This window comes from Embiotoca jacksoni, unplaced genomic scaffold (assembly GCF_022577435.1).
Source record: "Embiotoca jacksoni isolate LCO1_2020_lvr unplaced genomic scaffold, fEmbJac1.0.p SCAF_1, whole genome shotgun sequence".
In the NCBI taxonomy this organism is placed as follows: Eukaryota; Metazoa; Chordata; class Actinopteri; family Embiotocidae; genus Embiotoca; species Embiotoca jacksoni.
Window position 1 is genome coordinate 18,005,103 of NW_027185229.1, and position 25,804 is coordinate 18,030,906.

Below are 25,804 nucleotides of genomic sequence, written 5' to 3' on the forward strand. Positions count from 1 at the left end.
ACAGTGCGATTTTTATTCGTATTTTACCTGCGTGAAAAGAACTGTTAATTCAACTCCATCATGTAATTAATGTAATTACCAGTAAATGCTCTGTTCATTGGTGTAAATTATTGTCAGAGGTTTTTCTCAAAAAAGATATGGCTTTCTTAATAATGTATATTTCTATAAACAGAAAGGAAAGATAGAAAGGAGCCAGTATTTATTTTTAGTGTTGCAAATATAGTACAAAAGATTATACATACAATCACAACATATATGAACAGTTTCGGCATTCATAAATTAGTCTCAAACACATTCTGAGACTTCTTTAAGTTGTTGATGTGATAAATATAAATGTAATTATTTGTTTTGTTGCAATTGTAATAAAATTGATTTCATTCAGTATTTATTACCCTTTATAGGAAGTTTGATACATATAAAACAATATTATTTGAAACAACAAAGCCAACTTTCTATTTTACTTGAGGTTTTTTCCCTTCTCAGAACTTGTGAGAAAACCATTTTATGGTGGTTTATTTTAAAACATGTTCAGGGAATTTGATCGCAGATGTGAACATATCTCTGGAGACATTTCTGCTCAGTATTAACACAAAATATTCCTTGTATGGACCAATTATTTTCGGTCATTGTGTGACCCAGTGTACTGCAGGCATGTTTGTTTTGCCCCAGTCTTCTGAGTGACACAGGGAGAGAGAACCAAATGTGATGTCCTTACCACTGCTGTTTTCAAAAAAAAAAAAAATTGTGTTACGCCCTCACTATCTAAGGCCTCAGTTGAGCAAGTCCTTGTCAAGCTTTAATCAAAACAACATTTTGCCTGCAATGCAAGCAAAAATGCTTCAGTGTAAACATTTTCTCTAAAACAGTGAGACTAATGATCCTGGATCTTTGTGGTTTGAAGCAGTGAAAGTGTGCATAGTAAAACTATGCAGTGCATTTTCCTTTGGAGGACAAGTGTGTGTTTACTGTACTTTGGATTCAGTGGTAGATGTTTAACTTTTGGATCTATAATGCCACATTGTGTCAATGATAACATTTCTATTTGGACACTGATGGTGATGAATGGCCTCATTTTTTTTTATTTTTTATATAAGATTCAATTGCCAGTATTAAATAAAGTCAATGTGGGCCTATTTCTTTTATGCTTATGGTCAGTAGCCAAATAATAAAGGGAGATTTGAGGATTAAGGTGCACAAACATAACTGCTGAGTCCAGCTGTCCTTCCTTCTCTCTCTTCCTTCCTCGTTTCCTGTAAAATAAAAAAGTGGTCTGTCTGGAAAATGAAAACATTCTTCTCATAACTTCCTGGCTGGAGTTGCCTACATTTTAAATTCCTCATTTGAAAGCAATGCATTTTGGGCCAAAATCCTTCAGGCGTACTGAAGATAGAACCGACTGTTTTTTAAATGCTGAGAAAATGTTTCCACTTAAACTGACACAGTGACGTCTGCGTGGAAAAGAGCTGCAGTTGAAGAGATGATGTAAATCCTGGGAAGGAAATAATGAGGGTATTTTTTGAGGTGGTCAGATTTCGCAACAATTTCATACTTCCTTGTTGCGGGTGCGGCTTGACATAATGGCACTCACTTGGGGAATATCAGAGTCAAGCAAATCAGAATGAGGCAAGCATTTCCTGTCTTTCAAAATAAAACCTAAATCTCTTGGGCGAGAACATGTTGGATGATTGGACCTACAAGTATGGATTATGGAGAAATTGCAGGATATAGCCTACATATTTTGAAGGAAGCGGTATTAAAATCCGTATTGCACAAGTAAAAAAAAAAAAAAAGATTCTGCTGAAACAAATATAATTGAACATTTTCAACAAAAGTGAATTTAAATGTCATTTGAAGTCTTGGTGTTTAACTGATTTGGCTTGTTTTTCATAACTTAAGCACATATAATTACACAGTGTTCACACAAATCATGTGTACCTACCAAAATTGCAATATATTGTTTAAAGCTCCATTTCCATAATTTCTAATCTCATATTTAGCCTAGTATTTTGAATAGGCTAATTTGATTTCTGACACTTTTGAATGTACTCCAATGTGAATTTTCCTTTGTGGATCGATAAAGTCAGATAGCATTTTTTTTAAATTTTATTTTAAATTCCTACCACGAGAGCGCTGTTCTGTTGTGATTTTATTTTGAAGGTGACAGTACGATCCTCCTTTCAACTCCAGACTGCAGTTTATTTCAATGGCATGAGGTAGTTCACTGTCAGTATAAACGCTTGTCAGTGGCACTTCGGCGCTGTCAGGTGGGTGGGTCCAATGAGAGGGGTATCACGATCACAGGACATTTATCTCCGAAATCTTTAAGATTTTGTGACAGTTGAACAGATTTCAGCAACGCTCCTCCCTTTTCAAAGCCAGGTAAGATTTTCTTCACATACTTTTACGCACGATGAATAGCTATTGGTCCACGTTCATGACTGAGTATATTTTCGCCATAATTAATTACCAATCAGTTTATGTGTATGCACTTTTAATTTTAGATTTAATTCTAAATTGGCCAAAATTAGAATCATATGTATTAGTAATAATTCAAATTACAGGTCTTATCTCTATATTTGAAATATATAGCTATTATTCTGTATTTATTCTGTCTGAGTCTGAGATCTGAGATCTTAGATTTTATCTTAAAATCTCTATCTTATTTTTAAACCGGCTTTATCAGATTATATAAATTGCACAGCTATGCCATACCTGTACATATTAGGTTTTTCCTACCTCAAACTGAGAGGCGTCTTCTTGTAGGGCTCAAAAAGCAAACAGAAGCTGATACTTTTCCCTCCTGTTTCCCTCAGTTCCCCATGCTGTGCCTCTCAGTTTAAGCGAGCTAAACCGTTTACAGTATCCACCTCCATTTAAGAAGCGCCGAATCTCTGTTTAATGTGAAAATCAAATGTACCAGTTGTCTTTCTGTTAAATCTCAACATTCCTTTCTGTCTTTTCTCCCACAGAGCTCCTGCTGCTTCTCCAGAATGTGCTCTCTGAGGAAAGTGTCTTACAGGTAGCACTCAATCCCTGAGGACTGTGACGTGGAGATGGTCACTTTGACTGCCTTGCTGACAGTATGGATGTGGATACAAACACAAACTGCCTTAGGACAGCACAAATGTCCTTCTACTCCTCGCAGGCTAGTGGATTTCACTGTCGAATACTCCGTCCTCTACTTTCAAACAGACAACCTGATACAAAACATTGCAGTGAACTGGGATATTCAATTCACAGAGGTGTATGTTGCATGCCAGAATGTAATAGTGGGAGTAGATGATTCTATGAATAAAATATGGGAGGTGAAAACTGGACCTGTTGGGAGTCCTGACTGTAAAACCTGTCAGGTGTGTGACCTAGAAACTGATCCTGAGGATCCAGTGGATACAGACAACGAGGTCCTGCTTTTGGATCCTGCTGGATTTGTTTTGCCATACTTGTACATTTGTGGAAGTACTCAGCATGGGATCTGTTACTTCATTGACATTAGTTTGCCGAAGCCTGAGCCTCAGTGTTTATACAAAAAGGAGCAAAACTCTCCCATCAACTGTCCTGACTGTCTGGCTAGCTCACTTGGCACTAAAGTCACCATCGTTGAACAGGGAGCCACCTCGCTTTTCTTTGTCGCAGCCTCTGTCAATGACAGAGTGACTCAAAGTTATCCGAGGAGATCAATATCAGTGGTGAGGCCACTTTCAACTGAGGATGGCTTTCATATGATGATGAATGGCCTGACAGTGCTCCCCAGTCTACGAGACTCTTACAGCATTGACTACATATACAGTTTTTCCACCAAGGACTATGTCTACTTTCTGTCCCTGCAGAGGGAAAATCCCTCGAAGAGCAACTCTGCCTTTCAGACTCGTCTGGGACGACTGCCGATTCTAATTCCAGAGGTGTGGATGTACAGGGAGGTGGCCTTGGAGTGTCGCTACGAACCCAAGCGCAGGAGGAGACGGAGAGAGGCTTTCAGGGACATTGTGTATAACGGGCTACAGGCTGCACATTTTGGGCGAGCAGGGAAGGACTTGACTGATGAGCTGAGGGTGGACGAGGGTGAAGATATTCTGTATGGGGTGTTCACGGAATTGGATGAACATGGTCAACCTAAAAAAAACTCAGCCCTGTGTGCCTTTCCTTTGACTAAAGTCAACCAAGCTATTGATAAAGGAGTGGAGGCCTGCTGTGTGTCAGGTAAAGAGCAGCTGTCCAGAGGCCTCTGCCACTTCCAGCTATGTGAGAGCTGCCCACATGAGGTGAGTAACACTTTTTTTTGGTATTAATGCCTAAGAGTCACTAAAGCAGAGGAACAGTACAAAGGTCTCCCTGCACCCAGACAGGAAGTGATCAGTCCAGACAAACATTGTGTTGTTAAGTCACCTGTGACCAGACCAGTATAGCTTACAATTTTACAGTATGTTGTCCTGAGCAGTAAATGATTGTAAATTATAAAGGACACTTTAGTTAGTCCATATAGTAAATCTTAAACGCTGGAGTATTCTACGCTTGTGGCAACTTTGAGGAAGGTGTGTTTATGTGTGAGAGGGAGAGCAACACCAGATGAGACAACAGGGAGGGGTGGATGAGTCAGTAGTGTGACCTGCACATTGCCACACCATTTCTCAGCTCTGTTTTATGTCTTTAAGTTTCAGTCTTTCTCAGTGAAAGGGTGGCAACACAGTACAAAGTTTTAGTACGGCAGCTGTTTCATTTCAAGCGGGAATGGTCACTGATTACACGAAGCTGAATTTTCCCAATTTCTTAAATTTTTATTCTTAAAACCCTTTCAGAACCCTCCACTAATTACCCAACAGAACAGAGGGGTATTGGAGAAATCCTAAAAAAAAAAAATCAAGCAGACTCTTTAAACACCTTGAATTTGGCTACAGTTACTGGTGAAAAAAAAAAAAAAAAAGGTGTGGTCTCTCTCTTTTATGGAGTTTTAATCTGTGTCCTCTGAGCTCTCACAGACGTGTATACATGTACAGGAATGTGTGCCAATAAACACAGTTTAAAAATCTTGCTGATAAAAAGGTGGAATTTCAAGTGTTGGACCATGACTGCCTTTTACGTATTTTATTTGACTAGGAAATAGGAAAAATATTGAAGAGGTCATTGGTAGGAAGTGGGGGACAAAATCACACTTTTTATGTGCTTGTGGAAAAATACTGAAGCTGTTGTTAGAGTCTGGGTTTGCGTGTGTGTGCAAACAGTAACTTATATATTATACGTCATGTATTCAAGCGTTAACTGTTGAAATTCAAAGTGACTGAGAAGATACAAAAAATGTGAATATTAGGCATTCAAGTGGGAAGCAAACCGGGGCGTGCTGGGGCAGGTCAGCTCAATTGCGTTGCAGTGGAATGTTTACCATTAGTTTAACACATCCTGTCTCCTTTTTGGAATAATGACCTTCTTTTAGGCAGCATGACTCATGCTCTCTCAGCCAGCTACTTACTCTCTGTCACTGACTGTTTAACATGTGAGAAAGTCCAATTTCAGTAGCTCACCAACAAACAGACACCAAGTCAACAGAGCTGGAGTCGCAGCTGTTTTATGACCTTCCTCTCACAGCTTGTTGCTATGACTGGAGGCGAGGCCACAGCACTTCCTCTCTAAATGGATGAATTTTGATTCTCTATTTAGGGCCCGAGCACCGATGGTGCGAAAGCCCTATTGTTCTTCAAGGAATTATTATTCTGCGTTATTATTTTCCGTAAACAACTGCATTTTTGGAGGCTTTATCATATTCAAAAACTCATGAAAGTTGGTAACAGGTGTCTCTCCCGGCGAAAAATTTCGTATTTTAGTGGAGTTGCGAGTGGGCGTGGCCAAATGGCTCGCAACGCCCCCTAAACAGATGCCCCTGCGGCTACATTTACCTACAGTACATGCACGAAATTCGATGGAAATGTGTATCACACCGAGATGTACAAAAAAGTTCCAATGCACTATTACGTCAACTCAACAGGAAGTCTGCCATTTTGAATTTAGTAGCCATTTTTGGCGATTCACACATGTTGTACTTTAACGAACTCCCGTGGCGTGGCGGCCAAAAAGTGACCCAAATGTCATACCAGCATGTCATTCAAAATATGATAAAAAAAAAAAAAAAAAAAAAAAAAAGTCATACTATAGCATGTCGTCCAAAAAGTGACCCAAAAGTGGGTCACTTTTTGCTGTGGTATGTTTTTAAAATAAAAGTAATCACAAAAGAGGGGGTTCAAACCCCAAACCTTCATACTGAAAGGCAACAGTGCTAATCTACCAATCTTCCTAGGAGAGGGTCTGCACTGTGACAGGTCTTTGGCTCACTGCAACCTATAACGCCACCATCCACAAATATTCATTCAAATGCGACCAAAATTGCCACAGACATTCTTTGGATAGTAGATATACATGTTTTCAAGGGGGTCTGCAGTGATATTAAATATCAAGGGGGTCTGCAGTGATATTAAATATCTCCTGTAATGTGTAGTGTTTGCAAAACTTTTTCAATTTCTCCAAATGTTTCAACTTCACTAAAAGTTGAATCACCATCAACAGGTGGAATTTGAACCATTAATAGCAACCTTGGTGAAGTAGAATCTTTTACCTGTTGAGTTAACCACACTGTCGGTTGAGTCACTGGAAAGCTCTGAGTGAACTCCGTGAAACACTTTCTCCGCCGCGACTCGTTCTTTAGTGCTGAAGATAGTCCAGCGGTCTACGAATCACAGCTTTAGAGCTGGAAACGACCTCATGAGGATGCGTGTTTGAGCCCAGCTCAAGGTAATTCACAGATGGCGAGACCCTCTAAGGGTAAGCCACATGGTTCACGGAGAGTGAGTCCCCCTAAGGGTAAGCTGCATGGGTTTGGGTTTCGGGTTTGCGTTGTAAATGCAGTCATACTAATAACAAACCAAAGGTCAACAACAATACAAAACCCTAAAATAGCATAAACAAATACAAAAATAAAAAGCAAAAACTAAATGGTGTGTCTAAATCTTGGATTTCTGTCCAAACTACCACAAACTTTATCCCCCAAAATGCCATTAATACATTTCAATGCATTCAAATGACTTCTTTTTTTTTAATCATATTTCTGACAGCATAGTGCAGTTGCCTCAGTGAGAAGTAACTGGGTTCAATCCCCACTTTAGGCATATATGTCAATTCAGAAAAAGATCATACTGTAAAAAGTGATAACAAAAAAGGCATACTATAGTATGCTGTCTGAAATAATAAAAACAAATTCATCCTATAGCATGTCATCCAAAAAGTGACCCAAAATAATTTTTGTATATTGTATAGCCAGGGCAATGCGGCTAAGTTTGATGTTTTGCCGTGACACAGGAAGTTGATATTTAAGGTCAAACGATGCTCCAAACCTCATGAAACATTAAACATGCGTCAGGCACCAACTTTCATGAGTTTTTGAAGATGTTAAAGCCGCCAAAAAAAGGCCTTTTTTTTTTTTTTTTAAAGAAGAATAAGGAAGGAGATGGAGAAAAAGATTAAAACTGCAAGCAGTGATGCCTTCTCCTTCAGAAGCACTAGAAGCAATAGAAATCATGTTAACCAAATATGTCATACAGTACTTAAATCTCTTCGCATGCTGCACATCGGGGAGCCAGCGGCCCCGACCCGCTGGATCCCCAACGTTCAGCGTGCGAGGCCCCGCATATCACTGCTTGCAGTTTTAATTTATTCTTCTCATCCCTCATGTTTTTAAGTGTTTGCACACACACACACACACACACACACACACACACACACACACACACACACACACACACACACACACACACACACACATATATATATATAGATATACATATATTCAGAGTTTCAGTTTCATATATATATGCTTAAAAGGAGAATGAGGCACATACAATAATAAGCTGAATTTAAAATCTCAGATATATGAATTCCTAATGCTGACCTTGTGTGAATGTGGTTCTCCTACCTGTACAGAGCTCTGAAGGAAATGACACATGCAGTGCGAAGCCTACTCTGGTATCGAAGCCATACTACAGAGTTGATCTTTTCAACGGCCAGATGAAAGATGTGCTGTTCACTGCTTTCCTAGTCAGCACTATCGGGAATCACACACTGGGTCATTTTGGTACCTCAGATGGGCGGATACTACAGGTAATGTGTTGCCAGTGGTGTTATTGTTTGTTGTGCACATGAATACGCTGCAGTTTGGATGTTTGACCGGCTGCTAAATATATACATTTTTCTGCGTTATACGTTATAACTGACAATCCTTGTGACATTACCTCTGTGTTTCAGGTGATTCTTACACTGTACAGGCCTATTGTTTATGCCAACTATTCACTGGGAGAGGTCGGAGTATCCAGGACAGCAGCTGTGTACTCAAAGGATTCACTTCTCTTTGTGGTTGGAAATAAGGTAAATTGTGTCTACTGCTGGTACTGCTCATCTTCTGACTGTTTTCCTTCTTTATGTTTGTCTCTTTTACGACTAACCCCACCCTCATCTCATTCTCTCCCTTTTCCAGATGTTCAGGGTGCCCTCTGCAGGACCAGGGTGTGCACATTTTGTGACATGCTCCATGTGTTTGACAGCTCCACGCTTCATGAACTGTGGCTGGTGTTCGGGAATCTGCTTGAGGCAGCATGAGTGTACCTCACAATGGAACAAAGACTCTTGTGCGCCTGTCATAACAGAGGTAGATATGATGTGCAGTGTAACTGATTCGCCACTGCACAAAGTTTAAACACAATGAGCCATAAAGGTGCGCTGATTGCACTGATTATGCTGAAACACAGGTTGCTGTTAGGTCATGGTAACACTTTTATTTGCAGTTTTTCCCTAAAATGTCACCTGCTGGCGGCGAAACAGAGGTGACGCTGTGCGGTTCAGAGTTTCAGTCTCCCCTACGACCGGCCATCATCAGTGGCAAAACTCACATCATCACAGTGGGCTCTGGGACCTTTTGTAATGTTCTGCCTCAAAAGAGCAGTAGTAAAAGGTGAGCACACATGCAACCTTTCTGTATTCACAATGTCACAATATGGTTTTAAAATGGTTTTAAAATGTCCAGAACAAAACAATGAGTATAATTTTGATATTTGATTTTAGTAACACACAATGGATTAACAAACCAATACTGACTTCATTGTGAGTTTGCAGACAGATTTGAGGATGACTACAGTAATAAGTCCCCTTAATGTCAAATTGGGGCATCAGAATAACGGTGTAAATTTGATATTTTTTTCCCACGGTTCACCTTTGGTAAACAAAGACTAACAGTTCTGCTTTCAGCTTTGTGACAATGTATTTTCAGATAGTCCAACAGGGTTTATGTAACATAAGAAGGAGGAGAACCTTCTCGACCTGTATGGACCTGTACATTTAAATCCTCACTTTATCTAAAAAAAAAAAAAAAGGGTAATCACCAACATTATAAGAGAAACAGTAGTTTTTAAATCACTATGTAGCATTTTAGGAATTCCTTGTCTCATTTGTGTAGTTAATTTTTTTTTTAGTACAATTTAAATGTTTCTGGGAAGTTGCCCCTTTTGCTGTTATTCATTTCCATATAAAATGCTTCTGGCTCACTGAATAAACACATCGTCCCTTGTGTTCCTAATTCAGGGTAGTGTGCAAAATTCATGAAAAAAGTCCAAACGAGAACCTCAACATCACTCTGGAAGTGCACGAGGGAGAAGTAGAGGGACGCTACTCAATCGAAGGCACAGCTCACATGTCTGGCCTTTCTTTTGTGGTGAGAATCTGTTATGAATTATTTTCAAAAACAATGCACAACCCATTCTGTTTATACTATAAATTTATGGAAATAGGGTCAATAATGCAATTGTTGATTGTAAATTGATATCTTTCACCTTCATCTAATAATCAGGAGCCCACCATAACAGAAATCAAGCCTGACTATGGACCCCTGTTTGGAGGAACGACAGTTACACTGACAGGCAGATATCTTAACTCGGGGATACAAAGAGAAGTCTTCTTTGCAGACAAAAAGTGCAACATTCAGAGGTGAGCAACACAGATGACTGTATTATATTAACAACTTAATTTCACTGTGATCAGATATTTATTCACACGAAGAGATTTAAGTACTGTATGACATATTTGGTCAACATGATTTCTATTGCTTCCAGTGCTTCTGAAGGAGAAGGCATTTCATCTTCAATCATCTGCCACACATCCGCTGCAGCAGGTGACGGGAAAGTACCTGTGAAAGTTGTTATCGACAACTTTCAAGTGACCACCACAAAGGTGTTCTCCTTCAAGAAAAACCCTGTTATAACCTCAGTACATCCCCATTGCAGTTTCCAAAGGTAGGACACTGACCTGGTTTTAATAAAGGGCTCATGCTTCAGATTTAGAGGCCTCACTCTTGAAAATCCCTCAAAGTTCATTATCAAAATGATGTCTTTGCACATAAAATAAGTCATAGTATTATAAACATGCTCACTTATTCTGACACACAGTGGCTCCAAGCTGGTGATAGAAGGTCAGAATCTAGACTCAGCCCATAAACCTGTGGTTCAGTACACTCCCAACAATCCCCTCATGGAGTCTCTTCAACAAGTAAGTCAACTCTTTCATTTATAACATTTTACAGATACATTTTTTTGGTTCAAACTCTTTTTGACTTTAGTTCAAACCAGGTCATTAAACTTTGTTGAGTGAGAAGAGGACAACAATAAAACAAATATTTACTGTATGTGATTTCAAACGATCCATGTTGCTTTATTTCTCTTGAGGTTTGCAGCGGCACAATAAACACCACACACATGGAGTGCTGGACTCCAGCCTTTCCAGAGGAAATGCCAGAAGAAAAGTCTTACACGGGAGAGATTTCTATTCACATAGAAGGAAAACGTAACCTCTGGAAGAGACGATTTGACTACCATCCTGATGCCAAAGTCATTCCTTTTGAAAATGATGACAATGTCTTACTTCTAAAACCAGGAGACACCGAGGTTTCACTGCATGTAAGTATTAGTATTTACTTTGTTTGTGTTTGACAGTTTGTATTAAAGTCCAACACCGCATTCTTTGTCTTTTAACATTTAACCATTTTTTTTTTCACATATATTACAGCATAACAAACTGAATACAGTCAGCACATGTATGAAGATCACAATGACCATCGGCGGTGTGAGCTGCAATGCTCAGATTCTGTTAAATGAGCTGACCTGCAGGATGCCTAAAGGCTTGGTTATCCCCAGTGAGGGAGCACCTGTCCAGGTGAGAGAGTCTGCTTTGAAATCATCTCTCTTAACCGGAATCACTCATTGAAAACTAATTTGAAATTAAATGTATTTCACAGAGTAATGATAATCTGTTTCACTGCTGCAGGTGTATGTGAACGGGGAGGTTTATAATGTGGGTAAAGTAGTCAATGATGACAGTAACAACAACACTGTGATAGCGGGCATTGCCCTGGGCATCATTGCTGCACTGGCAGTCGGTGCTGGCCTGGCATTAATTGTGATGATTCATTTGAGGAAGAAAAAGAGAGGTAAGAAAGATTCTGATATTTATTGTTACATTTCTTGACATAATCTACAAAACTGCAGTACTTTGTTGTGCAGTTGTGCTAATAATTTGTGAACAGATGTTTCCTTTGAGTTCTATGCTGTCATCTGATTGTCATCAACCTGACCAGCTGTGCCTTTTGCCTTTACTGTGTATTTTCATAGCTTACTGTCAGTGATTTTCATTCATCAAATGTTTCTTTTCAGCCAACATAGAGAATCGTCTGTCAACGATGTTGTCACGGAACCGCATGGGCAGCCCCCTTAATTCCTCTCCATCAGGTGACTACAGACGCGGTGAGACATCCACATGAATTCATTCCTTCATAAATCAATAAAGGGATAATAAAAATGATTGCAGTAATGTACAGTTTGTTAAAGATATCCAATACATACAAACCTAAAACCACAAACATCGTGGCAAACATTTATTTTGTTTTTCCATAATTAAGGGATGAAAGTCAAGAGTAGAATTGGTATGCATTGTTGTATTAGGCACTTTCAACCTGATCATTACTAAACAATTTATATTGTTATCCTATTCAGTCAAATCCTTTTTATACTTTTCTTTTCACCTTCATACAGTTCATATCAGTTAATTTTTTTCTCCTTTGTGCATTACAGTGGATCTGTCAAGTCAGACATCAGGTTCAGGAGGAATGGCCTTCCAAGGTTTAACGTACGCTGCCAGCTATGATCATCTGTCTGTGCCTTTAATGCCTCGGGACAACATCTCAATGGTGAGCTTGAGTTCTGATCTTCTCGAAGACGTCAAAGATGTGCTGATCCCTGCTGAGATGCTCCAGATTGAGGACAGCCAGATTATTGGCAAAGGTCAGCTTTTGTGTTTTTTCTTTCTTTCTTTTTTCTTTCTTCCACTATAATAGATTGTTTTTACAGTTTAGCACAAACATTTAATTCAGCCATTTTTATTCTCATACAGGTCACTTTGGGACAGTTTATCATGGATACTTGATAGACAGCAACAAGCAAGAGACCCACTGTGCTGTTAAATCACTGAACAGTAAGTGAATTTATTTTACAAAGGAAATCATTATGGCATGGCTGGTACACTGGTCTGTATTAGAGTTCACACGTCTATTTTTTTCAACAGGGATCACCGATTTAGGTCAAGTAGACCAGTTCCTCAGAGAGGGCATCATCATGAAAGGCTTCCACCATCCGAACATACTGTCTCTGCTGGGCATCATGTTGCCCAAAGAAGGGCTCCCTCTGGTGGTTCTGCCGTATATGAAGCATGGAGATGTGCGTCATTTCATCCGGTCTGAGAAAAGGGTAAATTAAACAATGAAATTCTGAATCAGAGGGGTCACGACTGTAGATATTTGCTCTTTTAACCTGACTAGAGGTTCGATTGAGCCAGCTCTGTTTAGAATCTCTTTTTTCTTTACAGAACCCAACAGTGAAAGACCTGATTGGGTTTGGGCTTCAGGTTGCCATGGGCATGGAGTACTTAGCTCAGAAGAAATTTGTTCACAGAGACCTGGCTGCACGTAACTGCATGTGAGTGTGAATCATACACTGATTACTGGCCCGTGACATGTCAGTGAATGGCTTTGTCTCGCTTGCAAGAGGCTATTTCACCGTTGGTTATTAAGTCGATGTGTCAACTATTTGAGGTATTATCAAAGTTTATCAATACAAATACATAGAAATGTATTTATTCAGAAATTAGGAAACAAATAATGTCAATAAACAACATTTTGTATTTCTTCTTCATCATAATTATACATTTGGTAAGTTTAAACACTTAATGGGAAAAGAAAAATAACCTTGCTTTGGTGATCCAACAAGTAAAAAGTTCGATCTATCAAACAAAATGGATTACTTTTTCCATCTAAAAACCTCCAGAGATGTTTAATATTTGAAAAACTGTCAGTCATGTATTTCTCTTTTTTACACTTTGTTTGTTTGCACATATAAAAGGATTAGTCACACCTTTTTTATTTCAAATCAGAAAATACATTTAATGCCACTCATTTTCTGACTTTTTTTTCCACTATTCCTGCCCCAGCCTGTGCTTCCTCTTCTTTTGGCTATTCTTGTTAGGAGTTGCCACAGCAGATCATCCATTTCCATCTCTGCCTGTCCTCTGCATCTTCCTCTGTCATGCCGACTGCCTGCATGTCCTCCCTCACTCCATCTTTTTACTTTGGCCTTCCTATTTTGCTAGCTCCATCTTCTGCATCCTTCGCCCGACATACCCAACATGTCTCCTCTGCACATGTTCAAACCATCTCAATCTCATCCTTCTCACTTTGTCTCCAAACCTGAGCTGTGCCTCTAATACATTCATTCCTGTAACTGTCCATCCTCATCACTCCAAACGAAAATCCAAGAAAGCAGAGCTGGAGGTAGCAGAGTTCTAGATGCTGTCTTTTCCTCAATGCCGCCACTGGTCTCACTACCATCTCCTAAACCTTCCATTTCACTCTTACTGTCAAAAGAGTGTCGAAAATCCCTCGACACTCTTCTCCACCCGCTCCATGTTAGGGGGTGAGGGGATCAACGAACCCAAATGCAGACACACGGCAAAATCTCTTAGGAATCAGGTCTTTATTTCCCGGGCAGTGAGAACAAACAGGAAATGCACGCCAAGAGTCTGTGTCAATTTGCGCTTCGCCACACGAGGGAATCCCGGGGTTCCCCTTGACACGTGGCCGGGTGACGTAGCCGAACGGCGATGCTCCGCTGGAGGAATCCCCAGATCTCTCCTCAGCGAGCTGATTGGCTGGATCGACTGTGTGACGTCCGCGACTCGACACAGGATCGCCCCAAACCTCGACAGCGGATCTCCGAGGAACGCACTGGAGGGTCTCTTCGTGCAGGTGATGCCCGTGGCTCGACACTGGACGGAACCGGCAGGGTCGACTGTGTGACACTCGTAGCTCGACACAGGATTGCCAAGATTGCAGCAGATGATCTCCGAGGAACGATCTGGAATCTTCTTCGTTCAGGTGGATGCCCGTGGCCCGACACTGAACTGCAGGAAACAGGTCAGAATCGTAATCTCAACAACGGGAGACGGAACGGACTTACTGGACGGGTTGACGGGTAGGCAACGGACGAACTGACACCGGATGGGCAGGAGACCGGAGTATTAGTAGCGGCTGGCGTAATCAATTGGAATGCCGCTCAGCTGTGCTGCCGGAGAGGTGCGGTAGTGGGCGGTGCTTGGAGGAGGGTACTGCTGAGGGAGAAAAACAGACAGGGAAATGACAGGACACAGGAGGAAAGGTATTCGGGGGTTAAACAGGGGAAAACACACTAGGAACAGACAGGAATCCTAACACTCCACCATGCCTAAACTCTCTTCTTTACCTCTCTTCTGCCTTTCCTGGTACTTTGAACTGCTAACCCCAAGTATTTAAACTCATTTGATTTCACCACCTCTTCTCCTCCATCCCACCTGTGTATAGGATTATCACAGATCATCAGCACTGATTATCTGAATTGGAATTGGTATTACATTAGGTTTACCTTTTTTTTTCCTTGAGCCAAGCAATTTTCTATTTGAACCAGAAATAGCTGGGGAGATAATCCTTTCTAAAGACATTTTCTCTTTACAGGCTGGATGAAACCTTCACAGTAAAGGTGGCTGACTTTGGCATGGCAAGGGACATCTATGATAAAGAGTACTACAGCATTCAAGACCACAAAAGAGCAAAGCTCCCAGTGAAATGGATGGCTATCGAAAGCCTGCAAACACAGAAGTTTACAATCAAATCTGATGTGGTGAGTGCTTGATCTCATCAAGCCAACAGAAATATACTTATATTTATAATATTTGTATCAACATTACATTGATTATCTGTTTCCCAGTGGTCGTATGGCATCTTAATGTGGGAGCTGTTGACCAGAGGTGCTAGCCCATATCCAGATGTGGACCCCTATGACATCACATGCTACTTGTTGAAGGGACGTCGGCTTCCACAGCCACAGTTTTGCCCAGATACCCTGTAAGAATCATACCAGCATCCTATCCCCCAACATAATGATTATAATGCCTTGGCTTTCTTCATCCAATTCAAATTTCTTCAGAAGATTATATTGTACCCTGCGACCATGTAAAGTATAAGCAAATAGAGGCATGAATTCACCTCTATGTTATTTTATGTCAGCTCCTAATGGCTATCATTCAGAAGTTTACTCACCTGCTTGCGTATTTACTCACGTGCCTCCTCATTCACTTATCGCCACAATCATTCATTCCACAGCTATTCAATCATGCTGGCATGTTGGGACCCGGAGCCCGAGCGCAGGCCGACCTTCCACAGCTTGGTTACAGAAGTACAGCACATCCTGTCCTCTCTGGAAGGAGAGCACTACATCAATTTGAAAGTTAACTATGTCAACTTGGACCAGCCAAGGCCCTACCCTTCACTGACTGGATCTGCTGATGAGGCTGAGGCCTCGGACTTGGACACAGACAGTCAAGCTGAGAGCTGAATTGCAATAACACATGACTCCCCAACAAGATAATAGGATCCACATTATGGTTGGAAAGCATACAAGAAAAGAGACAGCTTTCCTTGTCAGATGAATTGTTTTTATGTCTTCAAGCCTGAGCACACTGAACATTTGACTACTGAATTAAATGACACTGTAGGTACTACAAACAAACTAAAAAACTAAACCACCCTGGAAGTTTCACATCTTGGTTACAACAGATTATTTGTAGAAAATGCAGTATGTATGAGATTTTTCTAACTTTCTGAAGCACACATGTGAATGAGACTAAATGAATGTTAATGTGATTGTGTTTTCATATTTGTAGAATAGGATGAGGTGGTGTACACTCATAGTATGTCTCCAAGTAAGTATATTTAACTGACTGGTGCTCAGGGGTCAACAATTTTATTTTATACCCTATCATATAGCCTACAGAATGTAGACTTTATTCCACAGTGTATGTCCATGTGTACTCAATCTACAACGATTTCTGCGAGCTGTCTGTGCAGTAACACATGTAGTGCCCGTATTTATCACTAGAGGACAACCTGTGCCTCATTTTTATGAGTACTTGAGTTTCTGCTGCAGTGATGCTCTGCACTACAGCAGACATCTCCACACAAAGGTGTCTCAAAAACAGTTCAACTACATTTATCTGAACCTCAGACATCCGAAATCATAGTTAACAAATTCAGTCTTTAAACTGGATCAACTCAGCTCAACATGCAGTGAATTTCAGAAAGTTATTTGAAATGCCTTTAATTAAAATAATCTCCACACCATGATAGTCAACCCAAGGCAATTTTTAATATAAGCACTGATTTTTTTTAAACTTTTATACCAACAGTTCATTATGGCTTAACTAAAGAGATGGTTCATTGGTTGTCATATAGACAAAGCTTTATGTCAGGGCAACCACTTTGGTTCTGATAGACTTGATTTTTGCTGCAATTATTTTCTTTGAATCCAAGTGATCTGATCTTATTTCTATGCACTAGGTCACACTGTAAAGAGTGTTTTTATCCAAACAAATTACATACTTTTCTCTACAATGTGTCAACTGAAGAAATGTCTTTGACTTAGAACTATCCTAAAATAAAAATTAAGAAAAAAAAGAAACGGCTGCAGATGGACAAAAAAAGATTCCCCCCCAAACAAACGAAACAATGTAGTTAACATTTTATTCCTAAGAGCACTACAGCAAAGCAAAGTACAAAAGTTCTTTTTGAACCATCAAAGAGTGCTGCGACACAGGTCTGAGGGAGGACAGCTCTTGTTCTCTGGCAGGTAGATGAGAGGAAAAACACACACTGTTAGAGGTCTGAATGATGTCAGCTCAACCAGAGTGAAAACTGCATGCCTAATCTGTGTATCTAGCATTTGTAGTACTCTCTATGAATAATTTATGGTTCTAAAAAAAGATTTATTTTTTTTAATTATTTTTTTTATCCCTTGCCTTTAGGTACTGCACAGGTGGCAGTAATAATGGCAAGCTCTGGTTGTGTTCAGTTAGAGGTTCAGGGTTTAAAAATGAGGTCATGTTTCCTCCTGTAGACTTAATAGAAAGCCAAAATCATAGATATTTATGTCTGTGAACAACCACTGTATAGGATTTGGTTTTATTTAAGTTGCACAGCAGCATACGCAGGCTGCCTTGTATTTAAATGTTTTTGGTCACTTGCAGTATCCATTTTCAAAATCATCAGAGCTCCAAAGAAATATAAACCAAAGATCTGACTGATTTCATGTCAGATCATTTTAAAAGGTATCTATAGACGATAACGAGGACCTGAGGTGTGGTTTGACATGCAGTAAACATCGTATGCTTCACCTGTTCCTCAGCCTGGCAGGACACGAAAGGCAGTTAAGCCTTTTTGGTCAAGTGCTATGAACCATGAATCTTGAAAGAGAGTGTTTTACTTTAGATTTCATACAGATTTGTTCTCTCACTCTTCATAGTAACTACATGCAGAGTAATCTTATGATTATGTTGCTAGTGCAGCTTCTGAGACTGTATGAAGCTGCTGTCATTTGTAAATAAAATTTGGCATGCAACAGGGACACTGGCATTAAAATCAAAACTTGAAATGATAAAAGGAAGACTGCCATCATTTTTGGCAATAAAAAAAAAAAAACCGTTGGAAAATAGAAATTTGTACGGTATCAAAACATTTTGCTGTTTTTAACCATGATTCTTTTCTTATTATTCTATTTTAATTTTCTTCTGATTTAGACTTTTTTATTTTTATTTTGGAGAGCGAGACTGTTTTTTTTTCTTTTTTATTGAGGTTTTGATTTCAACAGATGTAGTAAGCAGCTACCAGGTTCGACAATGTAAACAGAAATGTGTAGTGGGTTGTTAGGGGAGAAAAAGTGCTTAGTCATCCGTGTGTGGACAAACAGGTGTGTTAGTAGACTTCAGATGAAACTTAGTTGGATGCTCTCTTTGCTGCTTGTTGAAACTAAAAGAACTGATGACCAATATATTTACCTAATATTTATTGATTTTAAATTTAATTGATGGTGTTACATTTTACCATTTAATTCAAATCCGTTCATCCTTGCCATTTTTTTTCTAACAAATTTTAAAAGAGTCCCTCAAGGCGTTTCTGAGATGTTGTATTCACGGGAATGTCGGGGACGGACAACCAAATAATACCTGTTGCCGGCACGAAGGCAAAACAAAGTTCAAAACATCCTTTTAGTTCCCTCACCATGGTCAAGCTAAAAAAACTGGGAATCCTGCACTTCCCAAAATGCAACTTGAGATCATTTTTCATTTGACCCTGCCCTTGTATTTTTCAACCCCACACAACAGTTTGAAACAGACCCAGCTTGATTTATTGGTTTCAGGGTCAATTGTCTGAGGGATTAAATTACGGTGTAGACACAATGTAGTTTCACTTTATCCATTACATTTGGGTTTAATTACCCAAACCTTTGGCTGACATGACGCACCTGTGTTTGCCTTTTGAGGCACTTGTGCAAAATCCAATAAATTTCTGCTTTCAGAGAAATTGCTGCTTCCCACTTATAATAGTGTTTTAAATATTGACACAAATTCTATTTCAAAGTTAGAAAATTCTTATTACAATAACTCTGGTATGAATGTAGCACAAGTCCATGCTGAGATAAACCTTAATACATCACATCTACAATGCCTATAAAAAGTATTCACCCCCCTTGAAAATTTCACTCTTTTGTTGCTTTTATACATGAAATCATGGTCAATATAATTTGGCTTTTTTGACAAGAATTTTCAAAAAAAAAAAAGCCTCTTTCATGTCAAAGTTAAAACAGATTTTTACAAACTAATGTCAATTAATTAAAAATATATAGTGTAAAATAAGTGTTTGCATAAATATTCACCCCGTTTAAAGTGACTGACCTAATTCAACAGAGATCCAGCTAGTTGATGCCAGCAGTGTCACAATTAGTGAAATGGAAATCACCTGAGTGCAGTTAATGTGTGTCAAGTGATTGTAGTATAAAAACACCTGTGTCTGGGAGGTCCAGTCTCTGGTTCATCAGTATTCCTGCTACAATTGCAACATGAAGACAAACGAACTCTCAAAGCAACTCAGAGAAAAGATCATTGAAAAATATAAGTCAGGAGATGGCTACAAAAAGATTTCCAACTCACTGGACATCCCACAGAGTTCAGTTAAATCCATCATTAAGAAATGGAAGGAGTATGGCACTTGTTTAAATCTGCCTAGAGCTGGCCGTCCTCACAAACTGAGTGACCGGGCAAGAAGAAGACTGGTGAGGGAGGCCACCAAGCCACCTACGACCAGTCTGAAGGAGTTAAAAGCTTCAGTGGCTCAGATGGCAGAGACTGTACATACAACAACTGTTGCCCGGGTTCTTCACCAGTCAAAGCTGTGTGGGAGAGTGACAAAGAGAAAGCCACTGTTAAAAAAAGCTCATGAAATCTCGCCTGGAATTTGCCCAAAGGCATATGAGAGACTCCAAGGTCAATTGGAAGAAGGTTCTTTGGTCTGATGGGACAAAAATTTAGCTTTTTATCCATCAGACTAGAGCTATGTTTGGCGAACACCAAACACACCATCTCCACTGTGAAGCATGGTGGTGGCAGCATCATGCTCTGGGGATGCTTCTCAGCAGCAGGCCCTGGAAGGCTTGTAAAGGTAGAGGAGAACATGAATGCAGAAAAATATTGCCAAATCCTGGAGGATAATCTGACTCGGTCTGCAAGAGAATTACGACTTGGGAGAAGATTTTTTTTCCAGCAAGACAACAACCCTAAGCATACAGCAAAAGCTACACAGAAATGGTTCAAAGACAACAAGGTGAATGTTCTGGAGTGGCCAAGTCAAAGCCCAGATCTCAAGCCAATCGACAATTTGTGGCTGGACTTGAAAAGAGCTGTTCATGCCCAATCCCCGAGCAACCTGACAGAGCTTGAGCTGTTTTGCAAGGACGAATGGAGAAAAATTGCAGTGTCCAGATGTGCCAGCCTGATTGAGACATACCCACACAGACTCAGTGCTGTGATTGCAGCCAAAGGTGCATCTACTAACTACTGACCTGAAGAGGGTGAATATTTATGCAATCATTTACTTTACCTTATATATTTTTAATTAATTGACATTATTTTGTAAAAATCTGTTTTTTTGCAAATTCTTGTCAAAAAAAGACAAATTATATTGACCATGATTTCATGTATAAAAGCAACAAAAGGGTGAAACATCCAAGGGGGGGGGGGGGGTGAATACTTTTTATAGGCATTGTATATTGTTAGACTTTAGAAAACCTCCAGAGCCACTGCAAACATAGGCTGAGTAGGGTAACCCATGATGAGTCATTTATTTTCATTGGTAAAATTCCCCATTAAAAACGTTAGCTACAGGGCCAAATATTTGAGTAAATATCGAATTTATAATTCAGCGAAAAGATCTTGAGCACCTACACCAAGTTTGAGTTGGTCTATTTATTCACAAACACCAGATATGTTCCTCTTGGACTTTAGACACACACACACACACACACACACAACCACAACAGCACAGTGAAGGCGAGTAGCTGTACTGAACAGAGAGAGAGAGAGAGAGAGAGCAGACCCCTAAAGTGCCTGGTCTAAAATTCCTTTTGTTGTCTTGAAGTGTATATATTTATCAATATTTTACACTTATTTCACACTGCCTTGGTTTTGGAGCGGAGTCTGGTCGAAATCTGCAAATATCAGACAGCAGCTGTTGTGTGATCCATGACAAACTGAATGAGCAAAAGTAACTGGCTATAACTACTTCCTGTTTAGGGTTTATGCAGATTTGTCCTCCACAGACTCAAATGGAGAACATGAAAAGAGAACATTTGCATGGGTAATTAGCACTCTCAGTTTATTGACTAAATAACCTTATGATTTGTTTTGAATGAAATAAGTTAGTTTGTTGATGTAAGTAAACAGGAGAAAGTATCAGACTCACCTCGTGTACATGTAAAATTTCTCCTAAACAGCAGGAATTGAATAAGGAGCCAGCATCCTGAATGTATCTCCGCTTTTAAGGAGCCAAACATGCAGCTGCCATTTTGGTTTAGCTGATAATGAGCTGAGTGAATCATTGTTGGTGTGCATGTTTGACATTTGGTTCTGGTCAGAGACGCTGCTTGGAGATTATTGGCCCACAGAGGCAAGTATATTTCTATTGCACCATTCAGACACAAGGCAATTCAAAGTGCTTTACAGAAATACATTAAAAATAAGATATTAAAAGCAAATTAAAATTGCATTTAAAAGAAAATAAAGTATTTTATAGAGGCATAGAAATACAAGATATTAAAATTGCAGTTCCTTAGTTCACTGGAAAGCTTCAGTAAACAATAATGTTTTAATGCCATATTTAAATGAGCTGCAGTTATAGCAGACCTCTGGTATTTAGGAAGCTTGTTCCAAAGGTGGAGAACCCAGAAACTAAAAGCTGATTCACCTTGATTGTTTTTCATCTCTGGGAAAATTAAGTAAACCTGTCCCAGATGACCCGAGGAGTCTGGATGCTCCTTAACATACAAGTAAATCAGAGATGTATGTTCATAGTTAATTGTAAATGAACAACGGGGCACCGACTACTCATCCTATTTGTCTGCAATTAATCTTTGAAGCTCTGCAATTGATGCGTTGATCTAGTTAGCTTTTGGTCTTTGTGGTAGTACCTGATCCGCATTGCACCACTTAGTATATAATGGCCTGAGGAGCGAGAAAAAAAACAACTTACCTGATTCACTTTTGTGAGCCTCTCCTTGCAGGGTTTTTTTTTTTTAACTGGGCTGTGGATACGCTCGCAGTCTGAAGTTTTTCATCAAAGCTCAAGGTCTTTCAGTTTTTCAAGATGTTGGTCAGAACAAGTCTGCAGAAAAAGACAAAGAAATAAACAAGAATGCAGCCTGAGAGAACACATTTGATTAGCCACTGACAAATTGTTTAGCAGACTGACAAATGCTGGATTTTATAATCCTCAAAAGTACTTCTTGTTTTTTGACTATTAAATATTTAGCATAGTGTGATGAAGTATATTTCATGCTATGCATTTACTTTTTAAGCTCTATTTTTATTGAGTAAAGGAATGAATCTTTTACATCTTAAACAACCTAATTTTCTTTGCAACATGTTTTGCAAGTGGGTTCGTAGCCTTTCTTCCACTTCTGTTCTCTGAATTGAATCTGCCATCCTTGAGCTCGTGTACCATCAGTAGCTCGCTGAATAGCGAGGCAATTTTCCTCCCTCTTCCTTGCACTTCTTCATTGTTGCACTGCATTCAGAGGGAGGATGAGGAGTTGGGAGGTCACAGATGGAGAGAAGTGTTATGTTTGTTCCTGTCTCTGCTCTCTGAGCGAATGTGTCCACAGATGGGATTATACTGAAAGGCAAACACAAATTTGCAGAGCAATGAAAGAGTTTTAGAAGCACAAGGCCAGCCTCATAGATAACTGTACTTGTTTTTTTGTTTTTTTCATTTCTAGTTTTTCATCATCCTCCATCAATGTGCCAATGTATTTTGTGGCTTAGAAAATGGAGATGTGTTACAGCATTCACATACTGAATATATTATTAACAAATAACTACATAGATGTGATTATACAAATATCTTCATACTATAAACTAAAAATGAGGTTTTCCTTATGTAGTACTTATAGAATTACTTCTGCATTGAAAATTAAACTGATTTCGTCAACACTCATCTTCATAAATTTTTCATACTATAGTGTAGTAACACTACACTAAACTGCACGTGACCACCAAAATGGAGATTCACAAAGAAACTGCATGTTTCTCTCTTACTGCTGAAAAACTGTAAATATGTATTGATTATTCTTCAGTGGTCCAGACATGTGCACTATATGTTTGTTCAATATTCTACATTTTAAAATGCAGTCACATGCACGACTCTTCTTATCCTCTTCTTTGAGGGGAACCATGCATATGAAAACATAGCTTTCTTATGAAAGGTAGTAGGTTTTTATTCATGTACAACACATGTAATTATTCAATCTGGATGGTGGAGATAAGCCTCATTGTTTTTTAAAAAAAATACCTTCATTGAGGGAAATGGCTTCCCATTATACAATAAGGTACAGAGAAAAAAATGAACACTATGTTTAATGGAAGTTTTATTGATGGCAGCTTACCTGTATGTGAAGTACGAGTGTGTGGCTGCATGCAGTAATTTCCTGTTGGATAGGTTATTGCGCTCCGTTAGTGCTGGTATGCATCATAAACTGTTACATTCTGGAATTAAAAAAATCTGTAAAAGGCAGAATTGTACTTGATGTGCCAGTAACCATGACAAAGTAATTTAAAGTACTGCAATAACTGCATTCCTCACAATAACATAAAGTAAAGAAAAAACTCATGGCAACTTCATCTTGCTTATAAACAAAATAATGTGACATTATTTGCTCAAAATGCTACTTGGATTACAAGTAGTGCGACAGTATTGATGAACTGTAGTTTCATATGACTTGGTTCATGTGATCTATCTGCCATGTGTTGGTACACTGTTCTCCCAAGTTATTTATGTTAACTGCTTTAGCCCATGCTTTTTTTTTTTTGGGGGGGGGGGGGGGGTGTGGCATACTAATGAGCTTCCTTTTCTGTTAAGCCCCAGAAAGTCAGTTTGGTTTTGTTAAGAACAGCCAGATGTGGTGCTGTCTACAAGACAACCCATCAGCGTATCCAGCAACCACATGCTGCTGAAATTAGGTGGCCGGCATGCGTTCAATCTTTACTGTTGTTCTCGTTTAACAACACGATTGGCTGCCATTTAACAAAATAGCAACCATGTGTATATAAGCTCCCACAAACTTGTATCTACCCAGTTTTATTTACATCAGTAATTATACCTTCTGAATGCATTGTAAGCCATTGTTTATCTCCTGCAGTAAGGAAGTAAAGTCAGCACTCTTGTTGATCTACTGTATAAGCAATGAGCTGTATCTATGTATAAAACAATACAACTTTTTCTTTACTCTGGCATTAAGCCGCCTCGTAGTCAATTACATGACTGCAGCTGCGTGGTCTGTGTGAATCAGCTTTATTTGGCCAGACTCTGTCAACGTCTTCATGACATATATTACATGAGTCTGGACAGATATAAATGTAAACTGCAACTGTACTGGTTGATAGAGATGTACAACTATGAGCAAGTTATTCTAGTTTCATCAAAATTTATGCAGTGGACACTTAGTTTGTTCAAGTAAAACCTTGCAATAGAGTTACAAAACTAACTGTTGTAAAAGCATGGAAAAATATAAGAATTTTCCTTCACTGAAGTTACTATTACATTTTCAACTCGTATTTATTGAAGTGAATAAGACAGGGAAGTGAACCACTGTTAGATATTTAAAAAAATTAACATATACAACACATAAACATTGTTTGATACCTAAATATAAGTTTTGAATTTGTTTTTTGTTTTTGATATTCCTGAAATAGCCAAATATTCATGGGTTTGAATTTGGCCTGACGTGTTGGTGTCCTACAGGAAATGAATAAAATGCTTAAAAACCAATGATTAATAATGTAATCAGCTCTGCACTAAGAGACAAAAAAGTTGATCAAGGTGACGTTGTTCACCGGTACAAACCTTCGAGGCTGCTGACAAGTGCTCAAAGAATCCCTCCTTTGACCGTCTCCTTCTGTAACAATTTGTTCTTAAAACGGTCTCGGCTCCTTCAAACAGTAAAAGTCACACTTAACATTTGCTGAGATTGTGTCAAGCCTTAAGTTTCACACTAAGTCCCAGTTCTGGAAGCAGTTCAACTGTACGGGATGAATTTCAGTGTGTTGAAAGTGTTTGGACTGGAAAGACGAAACATTCGATCATTGCCTGTCAGTGTTGAATCATTTAGCTTTTAGCTTTACACTGACTGGAAATGATTAATCAACTATTCCATAGGAATAAAAAATGTATAAAAGAAGTATTGACTAAATTAGACTGCAGTTATTGGTGAGTATTAATATGGAAGCCCAGTAATTATGTTGTTTTAACCTATCATAAGCCAGTATATCAAGCTGTATTGTCATGAATCTACTGAGCCATCTGATAGGAGATCACATTCTCTAGCTTTGTCAAAACTTTAAGCTGCCTTTGAATCCCACTGTTTTACTTTTAAATCCTAAGCTTTCACATTTTACCACTGACGTTATGTTTCTTGAGACTATTTAATCAGACATTCATTTGCAAGATTGACAGCCATCGCCTAAAAACTGGTTTGTGTTTTGAGCTTGCAAGATGCTCTTCAAATTTTTCTTTACCCTATGGGACACCAAAGCACCCTGAGGAAATCAT

At 39.1% G+C, this 25,804-nt stretch overlaps 1 protein-coding gene and 1 long non-coding RNA gene across 2 annotated transcripts; one reads left to right on the forward strand and one right to left on the reverse strand.

The window, feature by feature from the left end:
* The first annotated feature begins 2,267 nt into the window (after window positions 1-2,267).
* Window positions 2,268-16,190, forward strand: LOC138195449 (macrophage-stimulating protein receptor-like). The gene is made up of 21 exons (XM_069144867.1): window positions 2,268-2,379; window positions 2,970-4,259; window positions 7,960-8,136; window positions 8,281-8,400; window positions 8,510-8,680; window positions 8,817-8,983; window positions 9,610-9,739; window positions 9,875-10,011; window positions 10,137-10,316; window positions 10,470-10,569; window positions 10,746-10,976; window positions 11,086-11,232; window positions 11,344-11,506; window positions 11,730-11,819; window positions 12,147-12,356; window positions 12,466-12,546; window positions 12,637-12,818; window positions 12,937-13,046; window positions 15,113-15,278; window positions 15,366-15,502; window positions 15,761-16,190. Exons 2-21 carry the CDS (start codon window positions 3,054-3,056, stop codon window positions 15,990-15,992), a joined length of 4,137 nt encoding a protein of 1,378 aa, XP_069000968.1. The 5' UTR covers window positions 2,268-2,379; window positions 2,970-3,053; the 3' UTR covers window positions 15,993-16,190.
* On the reverse strand, window positions 13,081-22,797 carry LOC138195454 (uncharacterized). Its single transcript, XR_011178014.1, has 3 exons — window positions 22,605-22,797; window positions 22,232-22,363; window positions 13,081-15,854 (listed from the first exon to the last, which is right to left on the reverse strand). It is a non-coding gene; the product is annotated as an uncharacterized lncRNA (long non-coding RNA).
* Between the last annotated feature and the right edge of the window lie 3,007 nt (window positions 22,798-25,804).

Excerpts from the sequence above, each read along its gene's own strand:
- LOC138195449 (XM_069144867.1), top strand. The coding sequence starts at position 3,054 with ATGGTCACTTTGACTGCCTTGCTGACAGTATGGATGTGGATACAAACA. Across the intron at positions 12,547-12,636 it reads TGCTGTTAAATCACTGAACA|GGATCACCGATTTAGGTCAA; the intron begins GTAAGTGAATTT and ends TTTTTTCAACAG. Across the intron at positions 13,047-15,112 it reads CTGGCTGCACGTAACTGCAT|GCTGGATGAAACCTTCACAG; the intron begins GTGAGTGTGAAT and ends TTCTCTTTACAG.